Source organism: Artibeus jamaicensis, unplaced genomic scaffold, assembly GCF_021234435.1.
Source record: "Artibeus jamaicensis isolate MK-2021 breed Jamaican fruit bat unplaced genomic scaffold, CSHL_Jam_final scaffold_474, whole genome shotgun sequence".
NCBI lineage: Eukaryota > Metazoa > Chordata > Mammalia > Chiroptera > Phyllostomidae > Artibeus > Artibeus jamaicensis.
The window spans coordinates 16,102,207-16,128,069 of NW_026522046.1; the positions used below are offsets into that span (position 1 = coordinate 16,102,207).

Consider the following 25,863-nt stretch of genomic DNA (forward strand, 5'->3'; position numbering starts at 1 on the left):
TTTTAAAGGTATTCTTTTTGAAGCATTATGACTAAAATGTGAAGGCATCTCAAAAACAAAATCCTAACCAATAACTCAGGTTCACAGAGGCTTTCCTGAAATGCTGAAAAGGACAGGTAACAAAAATGAAGAGTGGTCAAATGTCTAGCCATAATGGCTGAGAGCCTATTAATGGCTGTTATTTACTGTCCCCTTACAACGACTCAGACATTGTTCCATCCAGGTGCTTTCCATGCAATATGTCATTTAATCCTCATATCAGTGCTTAAGACCTATGCTGTTTTTATGATATACAACTAATATGCAGGGAATTTCTAAGCGAGGCAATCTCATTCCAAAATGCATCATGATCTTACCAATATGTCTCACTCCCCCTCAGTACTGCCTAAGAGCAGAATGCATTACAGATTAAAAGTATGGAATTTAGAGATTTAATCGTAAAAGGCAAGTCCTAAAGAAGAGAAAGCATACCCACAGGCACTCCCTTGCAGAACTGTCTAAATATGGCTGTTCAGACATGGTGCAACAGTTTGCTTCTAATCCAAAAGAAAAGCAACAATTAAAGCCTCAACTACGAGAAAACTTACTTTAAATGCATGGAACACTGAGCCCATTGTTTTATACACAAGGCAATATCTGAACGATATACACACTCCCCACCTGAGGTGTTTGAACTGGTGCCATCCCCATCAACCTCATGACAGCAAGTGGAAGTGCAGCGAAATGCAGGCTGAACGCCAACTCACCTCTAAGAGTAGGGTAATCGAGTGACTGCTGGTCAATGATCATGACGTCACTTTAGAATAAAAATAATCAGCATAGCTGTGTACATTAATTGATAATAATGGTGAGGGTGACAATGGTGCTAACAATGGATTATCTCATAACCTTATTGTATAGATATTAGCAACTATTCCCACTTTAAGAAAGGAAACAGGCTAAAAGGCATTAGCTAGCAAACCAGGGGATTCACACTTTACTATTAAAATATAATCTTCATCACTTCTAACAAATCAAATCACCAAAACTACTTGGGAGAAAAAAGCCACAGAAAGTCTGCCAATTATTATTGGGCAAAGATTTGGTCCTAGTTATGTAAATGGACAACGGGTATAAATGATTAAGGTAACTAGGAAAGGCAGAAGGAGAAAAGCAGCAAGAAGCAGACACACTGTGTAGCAGACGTCGCCAGAGAGGGACATCTTTCCTCCTGGAAAGCAACGCAGTGTGGCAATGATGTCATCCCGTCTCCTTACATCAACCCCGCCAGGACAGCTGCGTGCACGTTCACAGACTTTCCTCCCACCCCTTCCATAAGCTGGACTTTTGGCTCCACATCTGCCAGTATTTACCAACTCTTGTGGAGACTGCCTTGCTGATAAACTTCCAGTTACTCAGCAGCAAGCTGTGTTTGAAAGGGGCCTATCAGGCCAGCATACAGAATGACTGTTTGCAACAAATGGCTGTGCATGCCTATGTATGAAAGAAAAGCCAAATCAGTGTCCAAAATAAAGCCCCCAAACATTTCAAAGGTCAAGTATATTCTAAAAATGCTGAAAATGGTTTTTCATCAGTATTACACACACACACACGACTGATTTGTCTTCATGCTAACTAACATATAAAAATTATAAAATGAGCTGACAAGTTGGTGGGTAATTCAGCTTCTAGAAATGCAGACTCTCTCAGCTTCAATGGAGGACTGAGAACTCACCAAATACAACTTTGAATCAACCAGAAAAAGATGAGCAGGGCTGGGGATAGCCTGGGAAAAGCTGTGGTATTTTCAACTCTAAAAGGCTTTTCAAGTAAAGCCAAACTGTTCAAATTAACATTTCAGACTAGCAATTCCTCACAAAATGCCCCCAATGCAAAAGAAAATGGTTTTCAATGTAATTTCTTACACAGAAAAGAAGCTCTGAAAACCCCAACATTGTAATAGGAAAAATATTTCCACTAATACATTCTACAAATAATTAGTCAAATAACAATCAATTACATCTTCAATGTGATAAAATTTTGCAAAGCTTAGGAAGGATTTAAAGCATTTCTACTACAATAATTTCACTTTTAAACCACCCAAATGTTTTTGATGAAAAAATTGTTTGCAAATTTAGCCATGGCAAGAACTCAATCAATGTTAGAAGACAGACTTCGTTTGCAATAGGTTCCCTTCTCTGGTTTTTAAGCCAGTAAAATAGAAATTTCGCATTTATATGCACAGTCTGCTTTCAAGCAATGGACTATATAGAAGCTTTGCTTGTGAAATCATAGTGGACCTCAGCTTGTGAACTCTGGCTATGACACCACTTGTGTCATTTCTCAACAAAGCAAGAGACAAGGACAGTTCCCTAGGACCTGTCATCAAATTCTTAGAATGGCAGGTCAGTGTTTGAACGTGCCAAATAAGTCCAATAAATGCACATAAAGTACAAAATGAGGGGTGAAAAGCAACATTAAGGTCACTGTGGCCGTCTGGATGCTGAATCATACGAGGAAGGGAGGGGGGTGGGAGGCACACAGGGAGACTGAGAAATTCGGAACTGCTCTCAATGGCATCATTCACAGAGCCCTAGAGCAGAGCACCGTGCTCATCAATGGTCTGGTTCCCACGCACACTGGGCCAGGGAGAGAGTCAGATGCACAGCGGAGGAAGGCTTAAAGGGAAAGAGCAGGAGAGGGGAAAAGTTTCCCATTCAGATGGCAGCTAACCTACAGCCATCTCAGAGTAGGGTGCTCTTTAAGTTTCCCCTACCATACACTCCACTGACATCTCAGGGTCTCAACCAACCTAACCCTAAGTCATCAGGGTAAAATGTCTCTGTGAAAGATACCTAAATTATTGTGGGGCAAAAAAAAAGTTAGCAATTATCTTTAAATGTTATTAGAATAAGGGTGATTTCCAAACATCTTTTTAACCTGTTTTGTCTTATGGACGCACCATAACATTCACCTGTTTTCCTCAGGCTCTCAATTTGCATATAACAGTCTTAAAACACAAAAACTGCACTATTACTATAGGGTCAAAATGGAAGTTCTTTAGACTCTAAGTATGTTTCTCTATAGCAAACAGATTAGCTTCAATTATCAATGTATTTGGATTTGAAAGTTCTTGTACAGAGACTTTTGAGACCACTAAAAGCACTTGACTAAATATCTTTAAGCTCCTGGGACAATACTAAATTTAAAAGAAAAATCATTGCATTTGATGTAATGCCCACAGCCAGTCAAGGGCCTAGTCATTAATTATCATCAGGCTGTGTGCTGGGGGACAGGGTGGAGGACACTGTTTCCTATCGCAGCTGAGTTCACAGTCTAATTCAAGGGCTAAGGAAAAGTCGGTGCACACAGCCAGGCTGTTACATGTAGTGCTTACCTTCACCTGCTCCCCCCAGAAATGCAGAGAAAGGTCAGAATGAAACGGAGATGGCTCCTAGAGGAGACAGGCTAGAGCCTTAAAGGAAGTGTGGTATTTGTTTTGGCTGCAGGATCTTTCAGGGAGCAGAGAAATGGCCCAGATAAAAAGGCGGCATGTGTGGGCAGGAAGGAAGGCTGCACGGCCAGCACCTCAGCCCAGACAAGGACATGAAAAGAATGGCAGAGACCTGCAGCTGCCCACTATTAATTCCTGACTTTAAGCAAAGGCAAGAATTCATATTGATCGCTCGGATTCCTCTATTCCCTAACAATTAGCTCTTTATACACCTTCGTCTGGCCTAGGAAAGAAAAATCTTTTCTCTAGGATGTCATAGGTATAGTGCAGCCTCTAAGTGAGAAATAAACTATGACCTTTTGTGGCCTCTTCAAGATCTATGATTCATGTTTCATGGGAAATATTGAAAAATATTCCATTAGAAATGAATCTGCTATCACAGCATAGTGTATGTTTCCTGTGTTTTTCTTCCTTCATTATCACCAAGGTCATTCCTATGAAAACAAAATCTTGTTTTTTCCCCAGAGTACTCCTATTTGTTATATTGATTTGCTTTGAAGTTCCAAAATGATTTTTCATGGCATCATAATAAATTTCTGAGGTCATTCTAGTGATGCTATAAATGTCTGATAGAAAAAAAGTATTAGGGTAACAAATGCAACTACAAGCAAAGGGGGTTAACCTTATATGATATAATTTCAAAGTTTCCAGGAAGGCCCAGCAACCAAGTCCACTGCCTGCCCCTAATCTCCCCCACATCAATCCCTAAGCTGCTGGCTAGTGTTGAAATAGCAGAGTTCTTAAATTGACAGTTTCAACCGTGGCATAAGCAATAGATATCAGTTCAAAATTTCCAGGAAGGCCACCACCGCCAACGAACTCCCACCCTCAAAACCACTTCCCCACCTGAAGGCTGGCACTGAATGAGCAAATAGAGCTTTGCACTCTTAACTTTAATCTCTAGTAAAATGCAAATAATTCTTTCAGGAGTTTCCATTACAATATGACTCCATTTCAAATCTTTTCCTAATAGGTTTTTTAAAGGCAAGCAGAAAAGATTTCCTCCCACTGTATAGTCTTCTCCCCTTGTACCCCTTCTTTGCAAGCAGCTGGAAGTGCTGCCCAGAAGTTCCAGCCACTCCCACTCTGGGCCCAATCCTGACTTGGGGCAGAAATAACTTAGAGAGTTCCAAATCAATACTCCCTGTCTCACACCACTGGCTCTTACTCTGTTGAAGACCCAGTCTCTACCATCCACTTTCTGCAAACCATCTCTATCTCATCCTGGCTATCAGTACTCATCCTGGTATCTTTTCCAGAATCCTGTTGCAGGAACAGGAACCCATCTTGCCCTTGTCACATGCCCAAGAAGACTGGAGCCCTACTATCTGAGTTCCATGTAAAGAGCAATAAAGATCTCAATCTCTGAAGTCAGACATACAGAGATGAAAACTCGACTGCCTCTTTCCAGCTATGTGGCTTCAGGTGTGTGGATTAACTTCTCCAGGCCTCAGCTTCCTCATAGGTACGTATCATATCCATTAAATTAGAGCTGAGTAAGTATTAACAATGACAGGATGACATTATCCCTTCACAGTGAAGAGATAATAACTTGTGTTGGAATTTGCAAATATATTGTCCATATCCACATTCTATGGTGCTATGCTCCATCCACCTAGAGTCAAGCATTCACTAACTCACCTGGGAGTTAGTCAAAGGAAGGCTTTGGGGGTGGGCGCAAGCAGCCTGAGTGACCACCTGTCCGCACTAGCAGCCATCTATGCATCTGGGCTCAAAGTTTCTTCCGGATTCTGCAGTTCACCCTGTAGCCCCAGTGCTTCCCAAGCCCTAGCAAACCATGTGATTCCAGGTCCTAGTCCCTCTCATCCTGTCTTATGTCATTTCAATTAATTGGCCCAATACCACCCTGCCCCAAACAAAGGTAACTATAGGGTCTGGGTATTCAGACAAGAACAAAGAATAGGAAAGCTGGGGAAGCCAAAGATAAATGAGCTCCACAATTCTGCTTTAGTCAAAGGCATTTTTGAAATCACTGGAAGGGGTGTTAGTGTCATTTATCTCCAAGTATCTTCATGAATAAACACAAAGCTCTCATTGTGAGCAGAGAAACATACATACAACATTCCTTGTAGAATACACCAGTTACTGACATGGACCAGAAAAAAAGTGGGGGAGAGGATAACGAGATGAACACCCACCCACACACACACTCCTCAGACACCAAAAAGTAAAAAGCAGGTGGCACGAAAGTGCAGGTTTTATAGATATTGATTTATTCAGCAATTTGCTTTTATAGATTCTATTACACATCGTCAGGTGTAGACGGATGCTGTCTACCTGCCAGTTCATGAGGCTCTGATGATACCATGGCCAGAGGCTTAACTGCTTTCTTACTGAACCAAAAACACAGTTCCATTCAAACAGATAAAGTGAGTGTTCAGATAGTCTGTCTGGTGTGAGTTTTTTAAAGATACAGAGTGGAATCTAAGTTTTATTTATTGGTAATATCCATTTATTAAAATACTAGAAAGAAATAGAAGATTCTATATCCCACACTATTTTAAAATGTTCATTTCCTCTCTCCTTTAACCTGGTTTCTTTGTATGATCTACCCACAAAAACTAGTTTTGGTTTTTAAACAGTTTTAGAACACTACAGATGAATTTCAGTGACACAATGGTCACAAAAATGCAATCAGTACAAATATTGACAAAACAGTTAAGTCATTTCAAATTAAACTGCAATTAAAACTCATTAGGCTTGAACCTTTGAAAATACCCTAATTTCTCAAAAAAAAAAGTGTATTCCTAAATACACTTTTCTAAATATAGGTATTCCTAAATACCTGTATTCATACAAGTACAAAACAAGTAGTGAACTTACGAGGCAGCATATTCCATTATGCAAAGCAATAGAAAAATCAATTTTTCCATGTAGCTTATTATAGAAAAACAAACTGAAGGGCATTTCCCCTCATATTGGTAGGCAAGTCCATGTATTAAAAATAAGCCCTATGGTCAGATTCCAGTCTAGTCAATAACCTAGCATTAAACCTAACTACATGTCAATTTACTATAAGTCCTTCGGTGACAAAAACAGCTATCACAAACAGTGCTAACACAGCAGTGTTTACAGGCTAACACAGATGGGCTGATCTTCCTACACAGGACTATACATGGATCAAAGTACCTAAGTCATTTCTTCACAGAGTGAACGAGAGAGGAGGCCCTGGTGTTATACAAACGAGAATTTAACTGAAATACCCCGTGAGCTGTACATTTAAAGAATGAAACCTGAGGGGCCTCACTTACACCTAGAACTTATTTAGATGACAAGATTCTGGACTCTGAATCGATGCTATAATGGAGCAATTATAATGCTATAATTGGAAATCTTGGGAGAAGGTAATTTGCATATGGGAGAGACAGGAATTATTGGGAGTACTGGAGTGGACAGTGGTGGGCAGCTTTCTGAGAGGCCCCCAAAGATTCCTGTCTACCGGTATTCACGCCTCGTATGACCCCCTTTCTTGAGGGGGCTGGACCTAGTACCCTCTCTGACCAACAGCCTGCCGAAGACGAAATCCTGCCAAGTACCATGTGAGCGAGGCTGGAGACAGACAGACCCTCCAGCATGCCTTGTACAGGCTGCAGCTCCAGCCCACGCCTGATTTTAGTGGTGAAAGGCCTAGAGTCACAGGGCACAGCTCGGCCGTGCCCAAGCGCCTGGCCCACAGAAACTGTAAGATAATACATGTTGTCCTAAGGCACCAAACTTAAGGCAGATTACTGTCTTAAGGCAGTGACTTGTTAATAAATAACTAACAGTCAATACAGATTTTGCCTCTAAAAACATCATTTGGATAATAACCCAATATATATTTAAAACTTTTATCTAATTTGAAAAAGTTCTCAATTGTAATTTTAGGGTCTTTTAAAATCTCTGCATTTTTCAGGTCAACGAAAATTCCATATGAAGCCTCTGTCTTCCCAAGTTAAATGAATTCACTTAAAAGTCACTAGAATACTAGAGAAATTTAACTCTGTCCCTTATACAGCAGAGCCTATATCAGCATTAAATGGCCCCTACTTGACAGAAAGAACAGGGAAATAACATCCTAGATAAATTTTCCTTCTAAAAAATCACAGGTAGACACAGAGAAAAACTTCACTTTCTTAAATCAGTAAAGGAAAACTCCTTTGATGAGAAGACTTCCAAAAAACTTCTTACCTTGAATGCACTGAAGTGTTCCATCCTCCGCTCTTATTGTAAAAGTCTCACCTGGATTAACTTGAATGAGAATAACCTGTCAAAATAACACATATTAATTTCAATTTAATATTACAACATCTGGGATTTTCTTCAAAGTTTTATCACTAAATTAGTGCAGTAGACAAGAAGTATGTGGCACAAAGTCTTATATAAACACAAAATCTGGGACATGTCTTAGACCTGGTTCAAAGCAGAGGGAAGTGCGAGCAGGAAGTACATGTGTTTGAATTTAGCTAAGTGAATTCTCCAGTATTGCTGATGATTTGACTAAAAAAATTCAATTTTGAGATACTTTTTCATTTTGCTCTTTCACTGATTTAGAAATGACAGTTAAAAAAGAAAAAAAGGCCAGAAAACATACTTACAAAGGAAAACAGCAGAAAGACCAGAGGTTCTGACCTAACACTGCTGCACACTACTCCCCAGTATCTAGCACTGACGTGGGTTATATGATTCTTCTGTGTAACAACAGAAAGCAATTTCTTTTAAAAAGTTTGGAAAAAGTACCTCTCTATAGGATCTAGAAATAATAATGAACAGTACAAAATAAGAATATATTCCACTAGGCTCCACCAAACACTCAGATTTTTAAATCTGTTACATAAAGGTCGGTGTTTTAGTGGTGTGAACGTACATAGGACAACTTCCAAAGGCCTGGGCTACACACAGCAACAGCAAAATATTTCTTTCCAGAGCCTCACAGCTTTACTTCTTATCTAATTTAGTTCCTTTAGATAAAAGAGGAAAATCACTAATTTACTTGTAAATACAAATTAAAGGATGTAATCCAATCTTAAAAACTGTGCTTAAAAATCATCCTGTGCAAGGCTGACAGTAGCAAAATAATTATTATATATTTCTAGAAACTGACAAGGCGTCAGTGATATTCATCTTACAGTTCTTGGATCAAGCCTTGTTCCTCCCTCCCTTGGCCCCATCAACACACATTTGCCCTGTGTGCGACCCCTTCATCTCTGCACCCCTTCTTGTACCCCTTCGTCTCTGCCTACTACCACCCCACTCTTCCCTTCCCCAGCTGAGGCCTACTCTCCTTGGGAGCCTAAGAAATGGCATTTGACTCTCAGGACAGGCTAGAACCCCAACAATACATACGTTCTCCAAAAACAAACACTCCGCTTCTCCTTCCTAGAATTTGAAATTGCAATTAATTAATTAAGCAATTATATCAGTGCCTATTGTTCTTTAATCTAGGCTCTAAAAGCACAAGATCTAGCACAGAATAAGTATTCAACACTGTGCCTGGCATAGAGTAAGTGCTTGATAACTATTTTTACTGAATAAATGAAAGTCATAAAACATCAGAAAAACCACTGTAAACAATTATTTTAACTTAAAAATTTAGCTTTCTTTCCATGAAATGTAAAAAGTCAACTTTATTTATGTATGCACCATAACTTACTTATTTTGAAAATTTATTAAGATTACATGAACTAGAGAAAATGGGACCTCTCAGCAAAACGTAGTCCAAACTTCATCCTGGGCGCTTCTCATTATCTTGAATTATATCAGTTATTTCAAGGTGATATATTTCCCTGTACCAGACTGTGTCAATAATCTTTCAGTCTTAAGTATTCAAAACTTGCACCACTTTAAAAACTCAGAAGGAAATCCCTTGATGTCTACAGGGTGATCAAAACACTTCGATTGCTTTCTCGAAACCGAGCTTTTAAAGTCATTCCTAACATGAAAAGTTTTAACTTTATTTTTATATAAACATTGAACTGGACTACAATGAAATGAAACAATACTCCAATAAAGAAAATTATCCAGGTGCTTTTAAAAGTCCATAGACCAATTCTATCATCACTGTAACAGAGCATAAACCACCTACTTTGTGTTCATAACTCTAGTGATAGGCCTACAATACAGGGTCCGGCAGAAGTGATGCCTGCATGAGTGTGGCCAGTAGGGTAATAATATGGGTGTAATAATTTACCGTTTTAATTTGAACATGTCACCTAAAATGTCATATGGTACGCTTGAGTGTGATAGTGTAATATTACAGAATTACATGCTTATGATTTTGTAATAGAATATTTTGTAATAATATAGGGGCTTTATTTGTACTGGACCCTGTATATGCCTATAGAATGAATTAGTTGGGGGAAAAAAAAACATCAGGCACCAAGACCACGTCCCAGATCCTCCCTGATAACTCCAAACTCATATACTGTTCCTCCATACTCCTAACTGCCAGGCAGGTCCTGAATGTTGCCTCTGAAAGTACAGCTTGCCAGCCTTATCCAAGGTCCCAGGCAAGAAGAGAGATTGCTGAGTTGGGGTCTGTCTCAGATTCTGTCACATCACCTGCTTATTACATTGCATAAAAAGTACGTTAACGGTTCCTTAGTCGTCACTGACACCAGGCCACATTCAAAGAATGGCCCAGAAGTATCCAGACACCACAGGCACTTGTGCTTTCCTCTCTCTTCTTCTGATGAGGCCAGTTCCAGACCCCCATCCCACTTCTTCAGGGAGAAAAAAGGGCTAGGTAAAAGGCTTTTAAGCATTATACTAAAATACCTCCCTTCAAATGTTTAGTTTCTGTAATGTTCCTTGCTGCTGAGTTGCTATGACAACCAGATTATAATCTACCAAGTTACCTCAGAAACCCGGCAAATCTCCTGTGTCCCAATATCAATTTTTCTTAGTAAGAGCCAAAGTCATTATTTGAGTCAACCATATTCATCTCAGCACTGAGATATTTTAAATAAAAGCATTTTGCTTTGCTGAAGCAGACTGACCTCGTTGTTGTTTTCACTGTCAATAAAGGAGAGATAAAAATAAAAATTTGACACACCCCGGCCCACTGATCTGTCCCTGACACCAGACATGAATGAGAAGGCGGCAGAAGGCCGTGCACACAGAGCCCTGGGCAGCATGACCCACACCCTGCGGGTTCCCTTGCACTTCACCTTTTGTATCATACAAGCATCTTTCTCTCTCTCTCTCTCTCTGTCTCTGTCTCTCTCTCTCCCTCTCCTCCTGCCCCCTTGTCTTCCTCCTTCCCCCCTTTCTCTAGCCACAAAGCAGACATAACTGTTATAGGATCTTTTAAATACAGAATGTGAAACATAACATCACTGTCCAAACCTCATCATTTTTGTCCATTCAAGTAAGCATTTCCTGCTTTTCCAAAGTCAGCATTTAAACAACTCATTCTGCATTTTGTGTCTTGCCAGAGGAGGAAAAAAAAAAGACAAAGTTTTTAACCACTGATAGACTTTTGCCCCACAGACGTTAAAATAGAAGCGTGTAAACCAAATTATTAGTATACTTCAGGCTACTACTGTTCCATCACTGTGTTCAAATCCGTTAGTGCTACAAGAAGGAAGCAGCCTGAGATCACCAAAGATAGTTTATCAAGGCTTAATGAAAAATAAGTGACCATTCTTTCAGAGTCCAAAGAAACAATCAAATGAGAGGTCGGATTAATATAATTGAGCAAAAGGCTAAATACAGCATCCTGGGAAAGCTTTACCCAGAAGACAAACTGAAACAGGCGCAACATCTTCCCTTAAAATTAAAGTCTAAATCCAACTGTTTCTTACTTAATAGAAGAACAGGAAAATTCCTTGCAGCAGTTTAAATTGCAGTGGTTGATTAACCACAAGATCAATAGTATCTAAGACTATTCCTGAAGGCAAACACCTAGTTAATGCCTCACATAAAAAAATTACCAGCCACCTGCCTACACAATCACTGCCATTGTGACAAGAGAGGAGATGCCCTTTCACACCTGGAGCTTTTCCCACCTGGCCACTCTTCGTGAGGCCTGCCTGAGTCTGAGCTGTTTCATGTGTGAACGAACACTCCTCGTGTGGAGCCAGCATTTCTGATAATCCAACAGATACCTTTAGTGGACAAAGTGATGCGACCCAAAAGCTGCAGAACAGTTCCATGTGAGAAAGGGTTCTATCCAGGAACATCTAATAACTTCTACAAAGTTACCTTTGACTACAGGAGAGGACTACTTGCACCTTTGTGATCTCTCCCCCATATTCTCTCTCCCCCTACCTCCATTTCCATATTCTCAAACTCCAGAGAAATCTTAGGAGAGCTCCAGCCAGGCCCCCACAGGACCCGAGCCATCTAACAACACACACTTGGCGCCCTGGTCTCTACAGACCACAGCCAACCTCAAGTAACACATTATTCATCACCTCTCTTTTCTCCAGTCAAGAAAATGAGCTACAAGCCCTGGCTGGTGTAGCTCAGTGGATTGAGCACAAGCCTGCAAACCAAAAGATCGACGAGGTTCTGGGTTGTAAGCCAGTTCCCAGCAGGGGATGCACCAGAAGCAACAATACATTGATATCTCTCTCCTTCTCCCCTTCCCTCCCCTTCCCTCCCCTTCCCTCCCCTCCTCTCCCCTCCCCTTCCCTTCCAAGGATAAATAAATTTAAAAAATTCTTTAAACTCTTAAAAAAAAAAAAGAAAATGAGCTACAGATGACCAACGGTTATCTTTGTGGTAACAACATAACACGAAAAAGAGTGTCCCAAGATTTAAAATGTGAGCAGGTAAAATAGAAAGGTACTTGCCCCGCTCACTTGTCCTACCTGAAGCCTGAATCCAAAGCTGGCAGAAGAGAACACACAAGGCCAAGAGGCTGCACGGGCATTCCCACACGGGCTCAAGGCCCGGGACACGCATGGCATGTAAGACTCTCCCTGGTCAACACCGCAACGGGACCAATGGTCCTGTTTTGTTTCTTCCTGGGTTTTAGGACTCAACCTGTGTAAGCAAGGAGCAAGAATACTCCAATGCTCCAAAAAAATGTTTTTACGATTTTATTTATTTAGTTTTAGAAGGGAAGGGAGGGAGAAAGGGAGAGAAACATCAGTGTGTGGTTGCCTCTCACATGCCCCCTACTTGCTCACAAACCAGGCATGTGCCCTGACTGGGAATTGAACCAGTGACCCCTTGCTTTGCTGGTTGGCACTCAATCCACTGAGCTACACCAGCCAGGGCCTCCAATATTTTTAATACTCTGATTTCCTCAAAAGATGGAAGGTTCAAAAGTTGTCTACAACTTTCTCCCTCCCTTCCCTCATCTAAAAATAATTAAATAAAATATTTTAAAAATAAATTTCAAAAACCAGTTACTTAAAAAAGTAAAACATTTATAGATAGTGGTAAGGGCTATAAAGAAAACACAATGGCAGTTTGTAAAAACTGCACATTTACATTCCCACTATTGTATACTGCCTAGAATAAAGAGATTTTATTACAAAAAGAGCTGCTGTTTGCTAAGAATAAAAATATAGCATTAACTTAAATGGGAAAAAAAAAAAACAAAATGTAATACAGATGACCAAAACTAGGTTAAAAGCCTCTTTCAAAAGAACCACAAATGCCTGAGTCTACAGTTTCAACTACAGGACTTCAGGATAAAAACCAAGAATATATAAAACGAAAATTCCATGTAAGCATAAGGGTAGTTCTTCCCTGCGTAAGACAGCTACCAAATATACTTGTGCATTTGAAGTATGATTACATTCATTTTATTTAAAAAACTTTAAAAAAAACTTTCAAAAGAAAACTTTCAGAATTGTTGGGTACCAAAAACATAACTCTTATTTCTTTAGTTAAAAATTATGTTCGCTGAGAACAAAATTTGTTCTTCTGTCATCACCATTTCAGGGTGAATCCCAGTCAAAAATGTCCACTAAATGAGGTACAAGCCCTTTCTCATCCTCAATTCTATCCATGGACCTTGTGTTCCCAAGCTGGCCTCTGGCCACACTGATGAGGAATCAACAGTTCAGGACACTTCTCAGTATGTGCTCTGCATACTGAATCCATAGAATGTCTCCCCCCATTTAGATACAGCTACCTCGTGTCTGGTTTTTATTGGCTGAGACAGAGCAACATGATCCACACTGATGTGCTAATTAATGTCATACAACTCTGGAAAGCTGTGCATCGAACCTAAACAAACAACTCTACTGTCAGAATTTCAAGACCGTTGAAGAAACATATTTAACTGCCTGTATCCCAATATTTTACAATTATAATTTTAAGACCCATTTCAATGTTGGCCGCCTTATTCATTTAACACTGTTCTACCCCCTCAGAAATAATCAGGAAATAATGTGCCCTGGCCAAGGTGGCTTGCTTGGAGCGGAGTCCAATAAACCCAAAGCTTGTGGGTTCAATCACCGGTCAGAAGGTCAGAACGCATGCCTAGGTTGCAGGTTGTATCTCCCACTGGCTCGAACGGCAACAACGGATCGATGTTTCTCTCCTTCTTTCTCTCTGCCCCCCCCACCCCCACTTTCTGAAAGTAATGAGGAAAAAAGGAAAATGGCCTTGGGTGAGGATTAAAAAAAAAAGAAAGTAATGTGGCCATGAAGAATGTTCTCATCCTTACAACAGAAAACCAGTTCCCAATACTCTGTCATTAAATATTCTAAAATTAACTATTCTAATTACTATACTTTATTAATTACTTGCTTGATATTTTGTGCCCAATAACATAAAATCAGAAATGAATATAAATATGTAACATTCTAAGGTTTTGCAAGGATTTTGCAGAAGAGAAAGGATTTCCCCCATGCCCCCACCACGCCAGTGCAGAGTATGTTATCACTTATTGAGGCCTTGACTTTGAATTAATTATTAAACTTAATGCTTAATGCTAGTATTGAACTCTTGAATATTCAACACAAACCTGCTGAGTAGTTACTATTATTACACTTTATTAAGCACCGATGATTCTAAGATGAGAAGGCTGAAATCCTACCCAGTGTGTGTTGTTGGAGGAATAGACAATACAATTAACATAATAAAATATGATTATCAAGTGCTATGGAAACTGAAGAAACCAGGAAGAAATCAAAAAAGTTATAGTTGAGTGAGACATTTAACGGGAGAGCGGGAGACTGCAACTGAATAAGCAAAAGAACAATTACACACGCAAATACATGGGGGACTAAATGGTGTAATGTGTTTAAAATTCAGACGTGCTAGGATTTCAATCTAATCTCATTTTAGTTTCAATCCATTTTGGAACTAATTATTAGAAGGCAACTAAGATACCCAAGGCACACAGTGAGAAGAGGAAATCAGAAAGATCACACCCCCAATAAATTTAACTGAAAAAAAAAACATAAAAAAGAAAGATTACAGTTGAGTCCCGGCTCTGCTAAGTAAGACACTTAACCTTTTTAACCCTGTATTTTCATCTGAAAAAAGATGGCGACGCCCACCTCCCGTGTGTGCTTCAGAAGCAGAGCAACCCTAGTACACACAGAATGTGTGTAACACAATAAATAACTTTCATTACTAGTTCTTTTTCTTTTTCTTTTTTTTAGATTTTATTTATTTATCTTTAGAGGGGAAGGGAAGGAAGGAGAGAGGGAGAGAAACATCAATGTATGGTAGCTTCTTGTGCGTTCGTCCCCTGCTGGGAACTGGCCTGCAACCCAGGCATGTGCCCTGACCGGGAATCAAACCAGCGATGCTTTGGTTCACAGGCCTGCGATCAATCCACTGAGCTACACCAGCCAGGGCCTATTTTTTTTTTCTTTCCATTTTTTTCTAACAGTGGTAAATCTTCCACATAATAAAAAAAAGTGGCCTTTAATAAGAAAGTCAAATGAAAAAATTCAACTGAATCTGCCACGTTTGTTTTCAATAAGATCTTAAACCAGCCAATTCTCACCTCTGACCAGATTTTCCATTTGGGGAACATTCTGGCTTTCCTTAAAGGCTCACCTTCTAACCCATTTACATTCCAGAGTCTGTTCAGCTTCCATGGATCCGGGCAACAACAGTGACTTTGGAATCCATTCACAAAAGTTCTGAAATCTAAGCCCTTTACATCTACAAAAGGGTTTGAATCATTTGGAAATGCTTCTAATGAAGATGATTATAATGAAAGTCAGCAATAAAATGTAATAAAATAACACCACAATGTGTGGAAATTTCCTATTAAATGCTCAGAAGTTCAAGAAAGGACCCTTTTCTGACCCTTAAGCTGCTTTCCCAAAGCACACAGGAAGAATTAAACTGGGCCCGATTCTCAAAGGGGCATTGGGCCCTGGCCTTTTCAAATACTTAAACCACCAGTTTGAGAGGTTATGCATCATACAATCCAGGAAAACAGAATTATGCAGCTAGATACTTTAGACCATTAAGGTTTTTTTTTTAAATGCCAAATTTAGGGTTTCAAGGCAAACAGATTAACAATACTCAAAAACGTAATGCTTCAAGGGGTTCCTTTCCAGATTGTGTCTCAGCACTTCGTAAGCAACAGGTGGAAAGCTCAGCGGAGCATTCATACTCTAGGTCCTAAAAGAATGACATCCTGAGGGCATACACATGCCGACTTGTACCAGTGAAAAGATTAGTCCAATTCTTCCCTCATTCTGCACCAAGTCCAAATTCAGGACTGACACTGGTCTCTGCAGACAACACAGGGAAAACGTGACAAAAATTTTCCAGCCAGCCCCTCCCCTCCTCGCACGCCTTCAGCACACACAGGCAAACAGCCGATTCTGTGCACGTCTCCAATTCAGGGCCAGTTTATGCACCATGACATCAGTGCAGTATAATGAGCCAAGTTTAAACTCCATCTGGGACAAATAATGTCCAGGCACACTGTGACTTCTTTTGTTTATATACACTGACTAAATATGTCTTGGTGGTAAATGAACTAACTCTTAAGATTGATTTCTCGAGGCCTCCAAAACAATATTCTGCACCCCTGAAGCAACTCCCTGCCTCCAGTTCTCTTCCAAAACTGTGCGTAAGTGATTCTTAACAGAACACTCGATTTTGAAACACATAATTAACATCTTGAGAAGAGTCAAAGTCCAAGCAGCCCTTCATCAATCTAAAAAAAAAAAAAAAGGAAAAAAATGAGGAACTGGCTAGCAAAAGGGTGTGGTATCATGGCTCATGGTACAAATAATGTGTGACAGAATTCTGTACCCCTGAGAGCGGGAATACCCAGAGGTGACCGAAGTAAAAATGTTCATAACAAAGTGGCCATTTTCTTACTCTTCGAAGGATCAACTTAGTTTTATTTTTATTCTGGCATTACTTAAGAGAAATAATTATAAACTTAGAATGAAAAACAAACAATTTAATAAGTTCAAGTCTCACAACAAGTTTTTAGATTTCTTAAAACACGCAAACCGTGCCTCTGGGTGACGTAATGTTTGAATGAAAACGGAAGGCGGAGTCTGGGAGGAAAGGAAGGCAGACAGAAGCCCCCCCCCAAGTCTTCCAGGGTGACCCTCCTGAGGGGGGGGGGAGGAACGCCTGCTGCCCTTCTCTGCACACCAACATCTCTCATCAGCTGTCGACCCCAGAGGGAACCGCTCCCCTGCTGCTCATCTCAGGGACAGGACCACTCCCTAAGGAAAGAGGGAGCAGCTCCATGAGCTGGTCCTCAGATGACTTCACTCCTGACTCCTCCTCCAAATTCAACTGGTGCCTCCAGGCCTCAGACGACGGGAGGACTGCTCAGTCTGCAATTCTCAGGAGCTCCCGAGTCAGAATCACAGCTACTTCCCAGAGTTAATACGGTGGTCACTTAACAAACCAGAAGTGCTCTCCTTGGTGAGTTTCACCATTTACTGCTATGCCAAACCCAGTTCCATGTCTCCCCAGACTGTTTACCTGAACAGGACAACAGAGAGATGCCTAACCCAAGCAGCCCCACCATTCCTGAAAAGTAGGACAAAAGTGAATTTGAACTCCAGTGCTGTGCCTTGTCAGCTGCAAGTGCTTAACCTTTCTGGCCTCTGGTTCTGTCTGTAAAAATGATCACCGCTTTACAGGGTCATGATCACTGGGTGAAATGATGTACATGCTTAGCACCATTCCTAGCACCTCATATGCCCTCAAATAATTCCTATTAGTTCCCTTCATCACAGAGGGAACAGAGAAATTAAAATATCAAATAAAAGCCATTCTTTCCAACAATTTAACTTATTGTCCTCAAATATCCACTCAACTAAAAGTTGAAACTAAAAGTCTGCTGGTGATCGGCAAGCTTACAACATAAAACATTTAAGTCTGAAATAAATGCCAAACATTCATGTAGACACTTAGAATTCTTTCAATGTCAAAAATCTAACCTTCAACGTATCTTTTATGGTGTAAAGGCACTGAAATCTCTGCAAAAGTCAACCTTACAGAACCTTTTATTCTATACTCCCTGCTTGGTATTAGGACAATTGTTGGAAGCTGAACTGCCGCCACCCTCCAAAGGAGGGGCACACACCTGGTACAAGGCCGATCCCCGGTCCCTCGGCAGCCCTGCGCACAGGCAGCCAATGAAGTGGGAAAACTCCCAGTGCCTGCCTGACCCGGAGTGAACCACTTCAAGAGTTAGGAGAAGACTCTCAGGCAGAAATTGGGTGTGAACACCCATCTATGAAAGGGTAATGTCCTCTATCACCCAACTCCACCCTCAGCTGATTCCCTGAAGTCTTTAAAATGGGTATCATTCATAGACAGGGTCTGACTTCCCATTTCAACAGTGAGACAAAAATGGTTGCAATTTCTAATTCACATTATATTCATCTTATATTACTTTTATTTTCAGTCATAACTGAAGTCACCAAGTAAATTATAGTCATTCTAACAGAATACTTCCTTTATGGACTTTTTGCAAAGGTAATGAAAAGACAGGTCTTACATAGACCCAGTCTGTCAATGCAAATAAACTGGTCAAGTCAGAGAAAATGAATGATCAGCGTAACTCCAGCCGATTTAGCTACCAAACAACTTCACTATCCAACGCATATGCTTCAGTGCATCATGGTTTCTCCCACGAACCAGAATACAACTCATATTCCAACATGAAGACCAAAGGAACTTTTTCTGAGGAAGTAACATGCTTCACTGATGAATTCTGGAACATTTTAACAACCCCTCCTAAACGTTAAAAGTCATGCAACACAATTGGATAGCAGCAAAAGTCTGTTCCTTTCCAAATCTAAACTTTGACTCACAAAAACTGATTACCAGTGTTTGAAAGTAGTAAGACTGGAACCCTAAGGACAGTCTGATGAAAATTCTCTAGTCAGCCTGCCCCCAAACCAGACCTGCAGCTCTCCGCTCTTTCCACTCACTGCCCAATTATCTGCAAAGCAAAAACCTTTGACAAGTAATTTTCAAAATGTAGACGGTCCATTTTACCCAAATGGGCACGACCATACTGCCAGGAGCAAAGAAGGGGCAGTAAAGAGTAAATTCGGAAGAGGCAGGGTCAAATTAATTACTCCAGTTAACGACTGTGCTAAACACACCTGCTGCCCATAAAATAGTTCCTGTTCAGCAACGATCTGATCTGATGGCCACCTGCTCCGGAAAAAGGCCCCAGGGCTGCAAAGAGCAACGACGTAGGATGGACACGAAGTGGCCCGCGAGTTCTGTCTCTTCTGCAGGGCCACCACAGCACAGCCACAATTTCTTTCAACAGGAGAGCTGTTAAAAATTACTAAGAGGCACTTAATTCTGGCTAGTCTCGATTTAAGTGAGGAAACTACTGTAATCTGAAGGCAGCTAAACCCAAAATCACCTAGACACCATAATGTGGTGTTTCAACAACTGACTCTGGCACAGTGTTTTATTTTCTACAACTGCATCTGGAACTTAAGACATTAATGTTACTAATTTTATGCAGTTTGCTCACTATTGCCATGTTTGGAGTGTAACATATATAATTCACGTATTTTTAAGTCAAATGTGTAGACAAAAAAGAGCAGAGGGTGTGGGGCCCCAGCTCTGCAGCTCAGCTGGTTAGAGCGCTGTCCTGATGCACCAAGGCTGCAGATTTGATCCCCGGTCACGGCACATACAAGAATCAACCAATAAATGCATATGTGAGTGAAACAACAAAACCAATGTTTCTCTCTCTGTCTCTCCCCACCTCCCTCTCTCCCTCCCTTTCTCTAAAATCAATTAAAAAATTTTTTTAAAAGAGCAGAGCCTGCCTACATGAAAACAGTTATGTGCAAACATATGTCTTAACACATTCTGGATAGAGAATTGTCCCATTTTTTCTTCCTCTGTGTGTGTATGTATATTTTTATTGCACTATGAGATGCATCAATGGCTGTCACATCGCATCCAATGTGACAAATACACATTTTTCAAAAAAATCATTGAAACCAGTGGTTGGAAATCTACCAAATTTAATTTTTTTATTCAGAGAGAAAGTTCATATAGAAATGATTTACATAAAAATGTGTCATCTAGGTAACACCAAAAAAGATTACTTTGAAAAAATTCTATTTCAATAATAAGTATTTTGAAGTCTTGATTCTTGGAAACTGTGCAAGAGGTTGTAAACATAAGGATTTGCATCTCTGTTCTTCTAACGATGGTACCTCGCACCTGCATTTAATGCCCCCCAACTGATACAGCCAGGGGGCCCCCAAAAAGATTTGGAATGGTGTCCAGAACTCAAGGTGTATAGGAATATTGGCGAGACATATAAGATGTCCTTACCCCTTCCCCCACAGGTGTGAGTTGGGGGAAGGGACACATGGAGCAGGAACATGCAGGGCTGTTTTGTACAGCCACAGCCTTGCAGTTAATCCATGGCCTGGTCATTTAACATATCTATAGCCTTTGGCTCTAGCCTTTGGCGAGTCTGTATCTATATCTATGGCCTTCGGTGGGTCACTTGGATATGTAGGTCACTTGGATATATCTACAGCCTTTGGCGGGTCACTTGGATATGTTAAATGGCTGTGGCCAGGCTTGGAGCCAGGGGGATGAAGTCACTTCCCCCCCAAGATGTAACTGGGGGGCAGGTCCCCCACAGCTCCTGAGTGGGAGCTTGGAGAAAACTGGCTCTAGGACATGGGCCATACCTGCCCAGACTCACGATGGCAGACCAGTAAACCTGCAATAATATAGAAATACTGGCAGGTGTAACTGATCATGGGAAGAGTTGGAAATAGGGGTACAGAGGAAGATTGGAGGGGGGATTTAAACCCAGACACCGCAGCCATTGAGGGAAAGCACGTGGTTTTAGCAGAGTGAGGACCCCCTCTTGGTGAGGTGAAAGAAAAGGAAGCATGCAGTTTTAGCAGAGTGAGGAACCCCTCTTGCCCAGGTCGCAGAGAGAGCCATGCGGTTTTAGCAGAGTGAGGACCCCTGCAGCCCGGTGAAGAAGAAAGACATGCACTTTTGGTGGCGTGTGGACCCATGCAGCTTGGTAGAAGAGGCTCACACGGCTTTGGGGTGCTCCCTTTGGCCACGTGGCCTGGGAAGCAGGAGAGACTTTGCCTGGAAAAATGGGTACAAAGAACTCTCGCCAGTGGACCATGAGAAGGTGCTGCATGACTTTGGATTAATTGGAGATCCTGCCTAGACAACAACACAGCTGACGGGACCAGTGGCCTGGAAACACCTACGTGTGCTCTTTTCCTGATTTACAGTACCCGCAGTTAGGACAGGGGGAGAAGGGAGCACTGTGTGCGTAGGTAAATACCCTAAAGGACTTTGATATTTTAATGAAGACGTTAGGTCTGAATAGCATTAAATAAACATTTCCTTTCCTTTTCACAAAATCTCTGGCATTGAGAGATGTCTTTCCAATTGGCAACGGAAGATCGGGCCCAGTAGGGGGTCTGGCCGGTACTAGTATACCATCCTCTGGAGTCCGGCCCCAGTGTATCTGTTCTGTAACAGGTTTTTGGCATCCCTGGGTGGGCCAAATACTGCCCCCCTTGGGCCCCTGTTCTGTAACACAGCCAGTCTGTAAACAGTAAAACCAAGGCGCCTGGCTGTTTCTCCTGCCCTCCCTCTGCTGTGGCAAGTGCTCAGCGCGACACGGTTTAGGGGCTCGTACAGTGCTCACTGGAAAGCAGAGGCCAAAAACAACACCGCAGGGGTCCTGACGTGGAAGGCATGACTGACCCCCTCTACAAAACCATGTGAACCGAAGCCCACGCTAGTTCAGGTTACAAGTCATACAGAAAGGAGAAAACTAAGAGGCTTAAAAGTCACTTCATCAGTGTGATATACAATGAGTGTCCCAAAAAAAAATTAAATATTTTTTATATGTGCAGCACAACATATGTGAGCACAAGATGCAATTCCAGAGGTAAAAGAAGTCCACGGTCTCCAGGTTCCAAACTCAGATGACCCCAGAGCCCAGGAAAGCTAGGAAACAGGGTGAAGCACGGAGTGGGGCCTGGGTTTACATGCCCCAGTGGGGGCAGCTGCTACTTCTTGCCAGCCATTTGTTACCAAGTGTCATCAGATTTTCTGGGTCTTCCAGGTAAATAGAAAGATCCAGAATTATATGTAAATCTTCCCATTTTTAAATTATTGGCACCTAATTTTTTGCTAAGATTAAAGGTTAAAAAAAATGCCTGAGCCCTGGCTAGTGTGGCTCAGTGGATTGAGCTCCAGACTGCAAAGCAAAGAGTCGCTGGTTCAATTCCCAGTCAGGGCACATGCCTGGGTTGCAGGCCAGGTTCCCCGGTGTGGGGAGCGCAAGAGGCAACCACACACTGATGTTTCTCTCCCTGTCTTTCTCTCTCCTTCCAAGTCTAAAAATAAATAAATAAAATCTTTAAAAAATGCTTGTGTGACAAATGCAACATGCAGACAATTTTCAAGCCCCAGTCCAGATGAATTGAATTCATTTTGTTCTTCCTTCATCTCTTCTGAAGGATTTATTGAACGCTACCTCAGACGCCAAGCAAAGTGTGAACAAGAGAGACAGTCCCTGTTCTCCCAAGTTTACAGTGCAGCCAGCTAAACGGTGCACCAAGTTGAAAACAATCATAATGTTAAAACTGTGGCAGAATTTTAAATTGCCATTATTTTGCAGTGCAACCTTGCCACACCAGTCTTTTTCCTTAATCCTCTCCTTTTTGAAGGCAGCTCAATTTCTACCATTTCAAGGATACTGACTACATCTTGTATCTTATTATTATTGCCTCTGGCTAATTAAATTCTGAAGTGTCTCTCAACCCAGACAGCTCAGAGCTGTCATAATTATATGTCATATGTCATAATTATCATGGGAGCCACATATAACAACACCCTCTGATGATACAGCATCAACATTTTCCTTTCTGAGACTGAGATTATGCAGAGGTTACACCTTTTCGGAAGCCTTTGTAGTGAGAATTGGCAAACCTAAGGCAGGGAGAACTGTAAAATGAGACTACAGACCTGGATAAACTCATACCCCTTTGCAGTGGAAAGGGGGCCCTTAGAAGCAGGGGTGCTGCCCGGAGTTACTGGAAAGTAACTCCGGTTGAGGGATACTCCCGCTCTGCACCTCTGCAGACTCAGACGTTCTGAGGAACAGACAGCGGGGGGCCAAGAGTGGACCCCAGCTGGATGCCTCAGAGGGCAGGCAGATTCGCTAACAAGAACACTGAATAGAAAAGAGGCTGTAGAATTCGTAGACAGTTTGTTGGGGTGCTACTGATTAGGTCTCCACTTGAAACACACCATCCCTACAGAGTGTTCTCACTTTGTAAAACAGAAACTGATTACATTATATGCAAAGCTTGAAAAACAGTTCTAACTTCACTTCAACTGAGACCTCCGCCGAGGCTTAGCCCCCCCACAGGCACTGTTCGTAGCCTGCTCTGGTCTCCTGGCCAGCCATCCCAGGCCCTGCTCCATCCCACCTCTGTGCCCCCAGGATAGGGCTGTATCCCCCAATCTAACAATCTAAGCACCAGAGATGAGTAAATACAGCCAACTGCAGGATGGGGAGGTGGGTTAAACTACATTTTGCTCCCCAACTAGTTTCCTTTATGGCAAGAAGAGTGCCATCTTTGTGTTGCTCACTCATCTTTGTGTTGCCAGCACCTAATACAATACAAAAGACAATCAATAAATACTCATTCAGTCACTCCTTAATTCAGTCACAAATCTTACTTTCCCAATCCTCCTTTCTACCCCAAATCTGAAAAAAAAAGAGAGAGAGAGAGAGAGACTGACAATATCTTGACACCAGAGGTCTATAGAGTTTGAGTGGTAGAGAACGCAAAGGCAGTTTGCAATAATAGTTTTCTTTAAACTATTTGTACAAATTATACATTCTTCACACACCTTGATGTTAAGGACTCTAACCTAAGACTGAGCTTCCCGTACTTGGTTTCCCAAACCCGACATGCAACCAGCCTAATTCCTTCTACTTTCGAGCCATGCCCCGGCTGCTAAATAGGATTCTATCGCTAGAGGAGTTGTTGTATGTTATTCAGCAGCAATAGGCTGCAGCCTCGACTTTAACTGCCAGCACCATTCTCATTTGAATATCCCTCTTTTCCCTGGGCAAACTTCCCAAGAACTGTTTATTCATTTTCCTACACCACACTGAGAGCTAAAACTCATTCTGGGTCCTCCTAAAACAGTGGCTATCAGGATGTTTAAAGAGTAAACCGGTGTGGTGAGAGGATCTGAACTACCGAACACAAGAAGGAAGCTGTCAGGGGAAAAGTTATTAAGAAGATATCAACCAGAACAGAAAAGGTCACTGGATTAGCAGGAGAAGCAGAGTTGATGTAAAAGACATGCTGATGACGAGCACCATCTGAACGTGGAAAGTTTAATATGTTTAATGTGCTGCCTGGAAATGTGTGTGTGCTCCGAAGAATGCCCCAGGAAACCCATGGCTATGTATTCCGTCTAGGGGAAACAGAGGCTTTTAAAAAGAAGAAACAAAAGACGGGGGGAACCTCACTCTCAGTAAAACGGCATGCTAAGTGCTGATCAACAGGAATAGGCCAAGTCAAGAGAACTGGGCATGGCTGAGACAAATGTAACCTCCGGTCTCAGAGGACAAGCCTGTTTGGATGCCATCCTGAGATGGCAGGAGGGACATACTTTCTGTTTACAGTTAAGGAGATCTACTTCCTGAAGCCGAAGCAAAAGGAACACTCATTAGCAATCAATATTCTGCAAGCTTAAAAGAAAAGAGACATAAATATGACAAACAAAATGCGTGCTCCGTGTCCTTTAAGTTGTGCTACGTGCCAGTCAGGACAGAGGCGTCCAACCCCAACCCACCCCACAGACCCCCAGTGAATACATAATGAGAAGTCACTGAGAACGTGAGAATGTGAAGTGGTGCACCACCCTCGTGGAGGCCATGAGTGTCACAGATTAAATTAGCAAATCAGGAAACTATGTTAGCACTTCTGTTCTGAACCTAACGATTTCCTTATTCAACTGGTGGGTGCTAGAATTCTTCTCAAGATTATTAAAACCAACAAAAAAAGCAGGAGATTGGATTGATGTTTACTCTTTCATGCTCAAAATAGCTGCTGCACTTTTAAATCTCTAAGATGTACTAGAAGTCCCTAACAAAGACAGTTTCATTAATATACCACTAGGCCCCGAAAATATCAACGCGGGCACCAACATTCTGATTACTGAAGGGCATACACTATAATTTATATTGCCACACACAAAAACTCAAGTCAAAACCTAATTTTTATAACTCGAGAATAATATACAATTACCATATTTTTTAAAAAAGCAAACTTTATTTAGCTATGTTATCTATTCAGAGTAGAAGAAATTATAATGAGAAGCAGAGGTCTTTTATTTAGAAAATCGTTCAAAGTAATGTGGTTCCATCTTGCTCCCAGGTATACATCCAAGAAAAATGAAAACAGGCCCACAGTGTAAATGGCCAAAGAGTGAAAACAGCCCCAATGCCCACCAACTGGTAAATGGATACACACAGTGCGGCATATCCATCCGATGGAATGTTATTGGGCAATAAATAAGGTATAAAGTACTGATACATGCTACCGTTTCATTTCACAACTTCATTTATATAAAATGCCCAGAGTGTGCAAATTATCTACAGAGACAGAAAGCATTGGTGGCTGCCTGAGAACCGGCAGGAGATCTGACTGCTACAGGGGTTTCTTTAGGTTGAATAAATGTTCTAAAATCAACTGTAGTCATGGCTGCACAATTCTGTGAATACAGTAAATTCCACTGAATTGTACACTTTATGTAAGTGAATTGCATGACATGGATATATGTCAATAAAACTGCTGAATAAGTAAAGCTGCTAAGTTGCTTCTGCACATATTGTGTTTGCTGTTGTTCTTGCTCATTATTATTTTTAAATCTTCACTCATAATAAGGATGACTTT

General features: G+C 41.3%; 1 protein-coding gene across 8 annotated transcripts in view; it reads right to left on the minus strand.

The window, feature by feature from the left end:
* Positions 1-25,863, minus strand: part of FNDC3B (fibronectin type III domain containing 3B) — a 314,158-nt gene that overhangs the window by 216,392 nt on the left and 71,903 nt on the right. For all 8 annotated transcript variants that reach the window (XM_037137468.2, XM_037137471.2, XM_037137467.2 and 5 more), the window contains exon 3: positions 7,685-7,760. In XM_037137468.2, coding sequence (XP_036993363.2) covers positions 7,685-7,760 — 76 coding nt within the window. The remainder of the gene's footprint in view (positions 1-7,684; positions 7,761-25,863) is intronic.